The sequence below is a fragment of the Melospiza georgiana genome, chromosome 3 (genome assembly GCF_028018845.1).
Source record: "Melospiza georgiana isolate bMelGeo1 chromosome 3, bMelGeo1.pri, whole genome shotgun sequence".
Lineage (NCBI taxonomy): Eukaryota > Metazoa > Chordata > Aves > Passeriformes > Passerellidae > Melospiza > Melospiza georgiana.
In genome coordinates, this window is record NC_080432.1 from 59848741 (window position 1) to 59860583 (window position 11843).

General features: G+C 42.9%; 1 protein-coding gene across 1 annotated transcript; it reads left to right on the plus strand.

The window, feature by feature from the left end:
- The first annotated feature begins 1568 nt into the window (after positions 1-1568).
- Positions 1569-4500, plus strand: PIGM (phosphatidylinositol glycan anchor biosynthesis class M). The gene has a single exon (XM_058020569.1). The coding sequence runs from the start codon at positions 1645-1647 to the stop codon at positions 2881-2883; it is 1239 nt and encodes a 412-aa protein (XP_057876552.1). The 5' UTR covers positions 1569-1644; the 3' UTR covers positions 2884-4500.
- The last annotated feature ends 7343 nt before the right edge of the window (positions 4501-11843 follow it).

Here is an 11843-nt window from a genome sequence, read left to right on the forward strand (position 1 = left end):
AAGGCATCAAAAAAGTAAACAATCCTGGGAGAACGGCGGCAGATAGCAAGAATAGTTTTTTGCAAACTTTTCCAAACCAAAAAATTAGTAGTATCTACATATATCTACTTCCAAGTTATTTCAGTCCCAGTGATTTTATTCAGTATCGATCTCCTAGCTTTTCCAGATAAAAGCTTGGGCACAACAATGGTTATGGGGATGGAAGCATTTTTAAAAGTACCCCAACCATTAGTACAAGATACATAAAAGAGGAAAAAAAAGAAAATGTTACTAATCTTTCCCGTTCTAAAGTAGAACAGCAATAGTGAACAAGTGATTATTTACCAAGGATCAACAACCACTTTCATTCCCTTTCCCAAAAACATCCTAACAATGAGCTTTAGGACTTCGTGACATCATATGGTGAGTTAATGGAGAATTCCCTTGAGATTTCCTATTGAAGATGTCCACTTTAGTAAAAAATGCAGGTATCTGACAGAGGAAAAACTGACTCTCCAGATTAGTTACTATGCTTCTCCCATCAGATATTTCAGACTATATCCCATTGTACTGTTATATACAGAAGATCAGCCTTAACAGATAAAAATCAGTAACTGTGTGCACACAAACAAAAATATCTTTTGTTCCCTGAATATCCTACCAGTTAGGCCACCCTCCAAGATGCCTCTGCCAAATGGAAAAGATCTGTTCCCAGTTCTTTGATGGGTGTCCCCAGAACTGAGAAAAAGCAGATTATTTCCTGTAAGTGAGGTGAGCCATCAACGCTACGGCTCCCAAAATATTCCCAAATGAAACCACTCAGCAAAAACAGTGAGGTTGCAATTAACTACTAAACAAGCAAATTCATATTTTTGATTAATAAAGCATGTCTAAGAAAATCCCTTTTAAGTTCTAACATGAAACCCGCAATAGCAGTAAGTAATAAATGCCTGCTTTTCAATCAGCCCAAATTCAAATGTGAGATGGCAAATAACCAGACAGGAAAACTATCTGAAAAACATACACAATAGGCCCTCAAAATAGAGCTGAATTAATTCCTTTGTTGTGAGTGACTCTCTCTAAGCTCCGATTTTCACGACGCTGTTTACGATCTAATTAAATGAGAAATCTGCTGCGGCAGGAAGCTCACCTAAGCGCTCCGGAGAGCGCTCATACGTCTAGGCAAAACACCGCCACTTGCGGAAGGTAAATAACAGATGCTGTTTTTCCCTCTTACTTAACTACTCCTGCATCTGCCGCCTCTCTGCCCGTGCAGCCGACAGCTCAGGGCAGGCTGAGGGGCAACGGGCAGCGGCGGTGCCGGGGGCAGCGCGGGGGGCGGTGCCCCGCAGCTCTCCCCGGACCCCGGTGCCGATGTCCTGCCAGGCTCCCAGCCTGCAGCAGAGACACCGCTGCCCGCCGCCCGCCACGGGTCCCTCCCCACAGCGCCCCGGCCCAGCGGCGCCCCGCGCCCGGTCCCGGCCCCTCTCCCCGCCCGGGCCCGGCGCGCAGCGCGCAGGCGCGGGGCCGCCTCCTCCTCGCACACCGGCGGAAGCGGCACCGAGCGCGGCCGCCCGCGCCCCGTCCGCCGGGAGCGCCCGATCCCCGCGTGTTCCCGTTCCCGCATTCCCGGCTCCCGCATTCCCCTCGCCCCGCGCGGATCGGATGGCGGGGGTGCGCGCGGCCCTGCTCGCAGGGCTGCTGGCGAGGCTGGCGCTGGTGCTGTACGGGCTGCACCAGGACCGCACCATGCGGGTGCGCTACACCGACGTCGACTACCGGGTGTTCACGGACGCGGCGCGGCTGGTGACCGAGGGGCGCTCGCCCTACCGGCGGGCCACCTACCGCTACACGCCGCTCCTGGCCTGGCTGCTGACGCCCAACGTGCTCCTCACCGAGGCCTTCGGGAAACTGCTCTTCGTGGCCGGGGACCTGGCGACTGCCGTCGTCGCTTACCGGGCCCTGCGGCGCCGGGGGACCCCCGCCGGCCGCGCCTGCGGGTGCTGCGCCGCCGCCTGGCTCCTGAACCCGCTGCCCATGGCCGTGTCCAGCCGGGGCAACGCGGAGGCGCTGGTGGCGCTGCTGGTGCTCGCCACGCTCTACTGGGTGGAGGCGGGCAGCGTGGGCAAGGCCGCCGTGTGCTACGGGCTGGCCGTGCACATGAAAATCTATCCCGTGAGCTACGCGCTGCCCATAGCGCTCCGCCTGAGCGCCGCGCCGGGCCGCGGGGCGCTGCGGGACAGGGCGGCGGAGGGCACGGTCATGGCGCGCCTCTGGCGCCTCTTGGGAACGATGCTGAACCGCGACCTGCTGCTCTTTGGAACAGTTGCCGGATCAGTGCTGGCTGCCTTGACTGTGGCATTTTATCACCTCTATGGCTGGGAGTTTTTGGAGCACGCCTACCTCTATCACCTGACTAGGAGGGATATCCGTCATAACTTCTCTCCGTATTTCTACATGTTGTACTTGACAGCAGAGAGCAAATGGAGTTTTGCCCTTGGGCTCGCAGCTTTCCTGCCCCAGCTGCTTTTGCTCCTGGTTGTTTCCATAGCGTTCTACAGAGACCTTGCCTTCAGTTGTTTCCTACACACCGCTATTTTTGTGACTTTTAACAAAGTATGCACATCCCAGTACTTTGTCTGGTATCTCTGCCTTTTGCCCCTTGTAATGCCTAGTATTAAGATGTCCTGGCATAGGGCCATGCTGCTTCTCTATCTGTGGTTCATGGGACAAGGCCTGTGGCTTACTCCTGCCTTCTTTCTGGAGTTCAAAGGATATAACACTTACTTATTTATATGGATGGCAGGCTTGCTTTTCCTTTTAATTAACTGCCTCATAATTGTTCAGATTATTGCACATTATGAAAAAGAAACACAAGTTGCAAAAAAACTGAAGCAACGGTAATAAACTGCCCAAAATCCATAAACAGCCCTGCTGTCCTTGGTAAGGCATCACATATCACCAGCACTTCAACTAAAACAACTGCAGTTAAGTTGTACTAAAGCACATTGTGTGTCAATGTTACTGTTTCAGGCCGTGAGAGCCCTGATAGGCCCCAGTTACCCTGAGCAGCCCAGTCCTGCCCTGAGCAGTGTCAGCAGGGGTACCTGTCTCCTGTGTGGGTCCTGAAACTGCATTGCAACCTTCTCTCCAGCACTGTCTCCAGCTCCGTCCTCCTGCTCCTGATTAGAATCCCTGGAAATACCCTGTACCAGTTCATCTCTGAAACATGTTTGGGGCTCTGGTGAATGGGCTCTGCCCATCTGCACTGACTGTCTTCCCCTGCTGCTTCCAGAGACAGTGGGGCTGTGCCCTGTCCTTTGACCCCTGTGCTGGGGCCCCTCAGTTCCTGCTCGTACTCCCTTATGGACTAGGCCTGGCACCTTTTTTTCTCATTCTCAGTGTTACTCTGATGAGGACCTTGGCCTTTACCTAGAATAAGACGGGAGATAATAAAGGTGGAATTTGGTTATAAAATTTGGGTTTGACAGTTTTGTACATTCCTGTAGGTCAGGGGGGTGTTTGGCAAGGCAATCACTTAACATTTACAGTGGGGTTCATTTTTTCTTTTGTTTCCACAGTAGCATTTTAGCTATGCACCGTTATGGGCCTCTACCTGCTCATTATGTCATTAACTCCTTGAGACTTTTAATTTATTTTAGATTTCAGATATTCCACTCTTTCACTTATTTTTGCATATTCTGTTCTGTTTGAATTTTTGAATAGATTTATTCCCCTTGCCATGGAGAAAGTTTTTCCCATATACCTGTCTTGGACCACAGAGATGTGTAAAGTTTATATATTTGTTTTTTCTGCCAGGCTCCAGAAAACAGGCCACTGCCTTACATTTCTGTTAATATATGGTTATTGTGGGTGTTAACAATAGCAAATGCCAAGTCAAAGTACACTTAGAATGGCACCTGTGTCCCAAAAGCACTAGAGTTTATGCCAAAACAGTAATTGGTAATGTTGTTTCCCAGTGGTTCTGTTTCTCTGCTATTAAAAAGAAATGAAAAAATGAAAGGATTTGAGGAAATTAAGCAGTTCCCAGAAGAAAAGGGAAGTTTTGAAATAGGAAGCTCTAAAACTTGTCAAAACACATTTATTCCCATAGGAGACACAGGAAGATTTGGAATTGACTGCCAGGTGATGATGAGAGGAGAGCAGAGCCATTTTGGAATCAATACTCTCTAGAACATCCCATAAGAGGTCTGATGTATACAGCTTTTGACAGAGGCAGAAACTGACAAGGTATTTTAGTAAAAATGTACTTTAAATAGGCATATGCCAAATAGAAGAATTTTCACATTGCCTCACCTTTTAGTTACACCCAATGCAAAAGTGAAACCCCTACTGTATAAAATAGAGTGGGCCTCAAGGCAAAATAGGAATTCAACCACTTGGTGGAATTCCTGGTGATGTCGCTGGGAAAGGGCGTGGCCAAGTGGATTTGCCAGGCTGCTTCTGATCCCTGGTGGTCTCCTGAGGTAGCCCTCTTCCTCAGCACAGCGCTGCACTGGCTTCCAGCTACTTCATGTGCAGGATTTCTTTTCCTGGTTGTAGTGCTGTCTTGCAGCATGGAATGACAGTATTTTAATCTGTGAATTTTGCCCATTGCTTCTCAGCCTCACTGAGTTTCATGTAACTGAGGTGGTTACATGAAAGAGAGGAAAGCCCCGAGTCCTCACAGCCCAGAGCCAATGGACATGTTATCAGGAGGTGTGATCATGTCCTTGTACCACTCTGGCCCAATTTAGACATTCTGATGTGTTAGGACAATTTCCCTGTGATTTCCATGGTCAGAGTATGGGGGGGGGTGTTTCTGTTCCCTCCCTGGAAAGCTTTTCTCTGCCATCTGCCTTCTCACTTGCCTTCAAGCTGTGAAAATCCTGACAGCCTCTTTGAAAATCCAGAAATTGGGTAAGGCAATGGATATTATTTTGACTGTCTTGGTTTTTGGGGACAGACGTGGCACTGATTTCCATCTTTGTCTGGGATGAAGAAAGTTTTATAGCACCAGCCTGTCTACATCTTCCACTAGAGGTGTATCAATCAAAAAACTGGTGGCAGAAGCCACTTGCACACAGTTTTACATTAATCAGCAAGACACTGTGTGTGTGCTGTGAGCGTATGAAGCAAAATCATCCCATGTGGCTTTATTCTCCAGGGCAGAGTTGGATATACCCAGCTTCTGCAGAAGACTGAAGAGGCTCTGCTGTGCAATACTTCTGCTCACCCCATCCTGATGTCCAGGCAATGCCTCATTTTTCTTTTTACCTGACCTTCCATTATCTGTTAAACATTTTTCTGTTGCAAGAGTGTGTTTTCTTCTCCCACAGCAATGTTCTGTATTGCTTTCATAGACCTACTTCTGCTCTTTGCAGACATTTCCACACCTCTTTTTTTTCCCTTCCTGTTAGCAAAGGAAGCAAATGCAAGCCAAAAGGCATTTCTAACTCCAAAAACCTTCAAAACCCAGCATTTTAAGTTACTGTATTCGTGACAGAATTGTAATTTTTTAGGTAAGAAGTAATTTCCTTCTTGTCTTGTTAATAGCTACATTCTTGTCTTGTTAATAGCTACATCATTTTGAGAGGGCAAATTTTTCATCAATTCTGCATCATTTTTCAGAATTCAGCAACAGGAGCTGAAGGGTACCTTCCTCTGTTGCAGGTCAGTACCATTCCTGCAGTGATGATTTGAGAAAGCCATGCATAAACAAGCTATAAAAAGGCTTTTTAAAAAAAACTACATTTACAGTCGTCATTTTAATAATCCAGGATGAGTCCCTCTTTTTACAGTTGTTTTCCAAATCACCCAAATGTGTTTGTGATTTAGACGTAATTCAGATGACTCATAAAAAGCTGGATAAGAGAAATAAACTGAAGGAAACAAAAAGGTATTTGAGAGTTTAGATACTGCAAATTGCTTTCAAAAAACAATTCCATAGTTAAATGAAATTGAGTAATTTTATTCACTTTTTTAAAAGGGTTAAAATAATTTAATGGAGTACCAAATAAGTTAAAGTTCTTGAACAAGTTATAGTGAATAGTTATAATGCCCTTAAAATTTACCAAATTCATTTCCTATGAAACATTTATTGCATTTGATGCTGTTCAGATTAGTTTGCTTGATAACTTTGTGTCCATTTATCCTCTGATAATTAGGAACTGAAGTTTCTCAATGTTAGTGTTCCTTCCCTACCATGTGTTGCAAAACTGTAATGGCGACTACTTTGCTTTTGAAAGGTTGAAATGCCCATTGAAATGTGTCTGATCTGCAGAATTTTTTCACATTGCACTGAAACCAGCCCTTTAGCACAATGTACAAGAGGTGAAAGAGGGAAAACAATCAAGAAAATATCATTTTTGCCTTGATTTTTACACTGTAGCCTATTGTCCAAAGACTCATGACTGGATTCTCAGGTGACTTCAGGCAAAGCACAGCATTTAACAATGATTTGCTTTAAAGTTTATAAATGCAATTATTAAAAAAGCAGGGTAAGCAAAAACACAATAATAAATATTTCATTCAGGTTTAGTGTGGGAATGCTGAATTACCATCTGTGACAAAATGTACTTGGTCCTTATTAAGTAACTTTTGTACGTGTGTGTTACTTGCATTGTATTGACTCCTGTCATAGTAAAGAAAGCAATTAGGTGTGCTAAACTGAGCTCATCAGAAACCATGAGGCTTTTACACTTAGCAGCAAGGGAAAACTCCAACATTTTTTGTAATATTGTATAGAGAAAGTAAATGTTAAAAGAGAGTAAATTATGAGCAAATGGTTTGCTTTTTTTATCTGAGAAGAATGAGTAATCTACTTCTAAAGGGCTGCAGAAATACATAGCTAACACAGGGAACCTCAAAATATATCCGATATTCCTCATATATTTGCCAAAGATAGCTGCAGAATGCCTGTCCTAGCGATATCATAGGATTACCCTGAATTTAGGACAAACCCTTTACTCAGACTGAAACCAAACCACTCAAGCAATTTTCTTGCTTAAGAGTGTATTTATGTGCACAATACTTACAAGCCCAAACATTTACCTGCACATACAGAAACAAAAAGTCCCAGTCAATACATCTTTGAATAATATTTTTCAGAGCTACCCTCTGTAAAACAGGTTCCTTACCTGTTTCTTATATTTAGCACTCAGAAACTCTAGTGTCTCTAAAAATGAATTACATAAATTTTGATGCATATGGAAAATAAAATCACATGCTGCAGGGATCTTGAGGTGTAATAGGCACAATAAAGAACCAACTAACTCTGTACTTGAAGTTGCACATTCCACTGGTATCCTGATGTTCTTCATTATAAAAATCTGCACTAGTCACTTTCACTGCACTAGTGAAAGTATCAGAAAGATAAAATTTTCTTTGATGCAAGTACCATTGTTTTGAGGTTTATTTTAATTGTATTTCTTTTAAGACATTAATAAATTGATGCAATAAACTCATTCAACTGTTGCATGCATTTTTAATAGCTGGAATGTCTCTTTTTATTTGTAATTTTTTAGTGGTGTAAGTTGATAGTACTTTGAGAGAATTCCTCTTGACCCCTTTTTGGTACATACTGAGAGGGATTGGGGCTTCTGCAGAAGAGGTTTACTGGGCTGCAGTCTTACTTCATGTGTAGATAAAGCTTTAGCTGCAGCCTCTCATTATCCTTAGAGCTTAACTTTCAGATGTTAATGATCTCTTCAGATAAAACATTTCATAGCTTGCACATAAAGAAATTACACATAAGAGATCTTCCATATTTTTCATGGAAATTGGTGGGGAAGCCAGCTAGAACATCTGTGGGAGAAATGTCGAAAAGAAATGTCTGTATCTGATTAGCTACAAAAACAACTTTAGCCTTGGAAATCAGCTGAAATGCAAGCAAATTGAGCAGTAAGCTCATACTGTGAAATTCCCATTATTTATATGAAGGGTATTCGATCAAAAGTGCTTTCACATTTTACAGGAGGAAAATGGGATCTTGATAGCAATTGTCAGGGATGAGTATGACTTTCCTTCCTTCACATTATCGTGAGAGGGTCTATAGAATGTTATATGCTACAGTAGCACTTGTGGAGTTGTACAGGTGTGACTTGCATAAGCTATTATGAGGCAATATTGTTGGTGTAGCAAGAGGTTATTAGTAAGCAGTTGCTCTGAAACTGCTTTTTGAAGGTTAACTCAAGAAAAATCTGATTCCTGCTTCACAAGTCAGCAGCTATGTTAATTGAGATGGTACTCTTTTGACAGTAATTTTCCAAGGAGAACTGCACTCTGTGGCCCATATGCCTCCACTCTCTGCAAAAGAACATTAATTCAAATCCCCTCGTGATCTGACAGTCAACATTTTTTTAATCTATCCCATGTCTCTCCTACTGATCCAATAGATTGAATTAGCCAGGAAGCAGGCTTAGAAGACAAAATGGAAAACAAAGTAGGATTATCCTCCCTTTATCTTCCACCCCACATAGTGTGAATATATTGAATAATTAAGATTACCTTTTGGAAGAACAAAGTCTCATTTGAGCTAGGTGTTGGAGTACTTTGTTAATATGAAGTATTTTACCAAAATGCACCTGAGAGAAAATTGACTGGTTTGGCTACATGGACTTTTGTCAAATGATGATAAAGGTACTGATAATTTATGTCAGCTTCAATATTAGCACTATGTTGTCATATCTTTCTCAGATATATGTAGGGGTGGGTGTGTGTGTGTGCAAAACAGGGTAACTAAAATAGCAATGCTTGTAAATTCTAGTTTCAAGCTTTCCTTACTCAGAGACTCTGGAGAACACATATTGCTATATACTCACTAAAAGGGAACAAATGCTGTATCAGAGAGAATTAATAATTAATTAATAACAAATTATGTTGTTCCCACAGCTGACACCTTTGTGAAGAAAGTAGCACCTTTTTTTACACATAGTGTGGAAATTCACATGAATAACAAGTACTTCACCTTAAAACTGTCAGATGTATTTGAAAATAGATTTTAATTACCATTAGCACTTCCAAGTTTAGTGCTGGCATCAGCCAGCTTGTTAATTCCAGCAGTACAGGAACTGAAGTCATGACCAATTTTCCTTCATGCTCTAATAAACTGGCTGATTAAGTATAAGAAAGTTTGATGTTCAAAGTTAACCAAATGTTGTTTGTTCACAAAAGAACAAGAAATGCTGCATGGTCAGGGCCAAAATTTACATATGCAGCATAGAGCAAAGTGGACAAGAAATGAGGGCAAAAAGTGAGGCCTCAGAGACCTTGACTGTTGTCTTGCCTCTGCCACTAATTTATCACTAAGAAGTGATTGCAGCTTGCTGAACTGTTTGCTTTTGCCAGTTGTGGTGGCTTGACACATTTAATTGACACCTTATTTGAGCCACGATATCTCCTAATCTATTTCTGTAGCACGCTGCCATAAGTGATTGCAGTCTTGTTTGAAACAATTATGAGTCTGACTGGCAGTAAACTGTAAACACTTAGCTAAAGACATTTTGATTGCAAAATATTCTTCTTTTTTGCATATTTAAACTTTTTTGTGGGGTATATTAGGCTCTCATGTGCATTCCAGCATTGCATTTTTAGGAGAGGGTGAATTACTGTTGAAGCGAAATGAAAACCTGGAAGCAGATAATAGAATTCATCGTAGAAAGCTAGACAATTTAGGAAAATAATTTAGAAAAATTATAGTGAGCTGATACCATAATTAAATAAGATTTTATTATTACTGGTCTGGTTAGATTGCATTGGAAATTTATACTGAAAATGTATTGGGAAAATGAAACAGCAGACAACTCTGCAGCTGGTATAAATAGCTACCTCAGATGGGACAGATAATGGCTCAGGAACTGTTTCTGTATATCCATGAAAAAATATATTATGCTGTTATCCAAGAAAAAAGTTACTAGTTGTGCAGCACTATGAAGGCAAATGACAATTCTGCATTCATATACAGGTGCAACGATTTCTTTACCTGGATCTTTCCCCAATGCTTTTGTTAAAAGAAGCCCAGACTACCAAATTGAAATCTGGACCAGATGTGCTGTGCCAGAAGCAGTTACAGGGGGCTCTACATTTGCATCAGCCTTGTAGGCTTCCTGAACAAGGGCTTGCTGAGAGCTGGAGGCCATATCAATGGTGGGAATGCACAAGTGCAAATTTCCCCATAGCGTGCCCAGAAGTGATTTCTCTGCAGTCTTAAGATACTCAGATATTGCCTTGATCTACAGTATATCACTGTATGTATCTCCTCATAAATCTATGCATATCTTAAAGAGATATGCGTATGCTGTATAACCATATAAATCCTCATCTGTAATACTGCAGCAGCAAATTCAGGGACTTTGTGCCCACCTTGACTGCGTAAATGTCTGCTAAGGATGTAGGAAGAGGCCCCTTGTGGTTTACAGGGACATGTCAGTCCTGAGAGTGGAGGGGTAGGTTTGTGTGGATTGAACTCCCTCTAGAGTTCTTAGCTCTCCCCAAAAGACAATTTGCAGATTAATTACTAAAGAAAATGGAGAATAAATCTTCTCCTAATGTTGGAGACACAGAACACAGGGTGCTAAGTTCCATGGCTGTGGAACAACTGATGCAAATACATAGAAAAATATGTCAGGGGCTATTAAATACTAAAACCATATGCTCTGGTCTTGGGAATTCAACAAGCTGCAAATCATGGTGAACCAGGGAAATATTTCTAGGCAAATCTCATTGCTGTCTGGTTTTCCTCTGTTGCTGGCCACATTTGGAGAAGGATACTGGTCTGATCCATGATGGCTGTTCATAGATTCTTAGCCACACAAGTGTCCCCAGCAGAGCACTCCCATCACCTGGCTAGACCCTTTATCACACACACACCAAACTGTGTCAGACAGACCCTCAGTTCTGGGCCTGGGTCTCTGCTTGCTCTTTTCTTCCAGAGTGTGCCAGTAAACCAAAACTGCACCTTGTTTCTCTGGTATTTCACAGATGACAGCTAGCAGCTAGTAACAGATTGATAGGTGAGAAGGGGAGAAAAGGGAAATCAAAGCTGACAAAACAGATCTGTTTGATTGAAAAGAGGTGTTTTTAGCTGGCCAGGTAATTAAAAACCAGGTAGATTGAGACAGCTTATTAGACCAGGTTAATTCAAGCACACCAAACCCCTGGAGCTTGGCTGCCTTCTCTCCCTAAAGGAAACCACAGCTTTTATGGGACCTCACATGTTTTCGATGTGGAGAAAAGAAAGTCGGGGAGTGTGAAGGAGAAACAGATAAATTGGCACAGCTCCAGCTACCTGTACTAATGATCACTTGTGTCATTGCAAAATAAAATTAAGATCCAACCCTTAGCTGAAATTGTCTTCTGTTTTAACAATAGTTTGGCTTTAGCTCTGGAATGGTGTGCACCACTCTCTAGGATGATTGGCTTACCCTGTAGTTTTGGCTGAAGAAAATAAGTGAATTTTTGTCAGAAAGTAAATCCTTTCTACAGATTACTGCAGTTGACAAGGCATACAGTTAAAGAGTTTGGCAGATTTGCCATCTAAAACATGATTTAAATAAAGAGGAAAAAGCAGCATTCCAAGCATAGCCAATGATGCCTGGCTTGGACTGATCCATGCTGAGAAATTGTTTTATCTCAGGAATTCAGGCCAGGCTGAAAACAGCTGTTGTGCTGGAGAGACTGGAGGTCTGGTCACACCTGGGCTTGTGGCAGCTGCCTGTGGTAGGTCCAGGCTCCCCAGAGACATTTCCTCCAGGTAGCGTGCATGTGCCTTGTTGCACTCCTTCCCTCTGTCCGACCTCAGCGTGGCATCTGCTGGCTCACAGGGACAGCTGCAGTCACATTTTAGCCACCTGCTTCCCATCCCT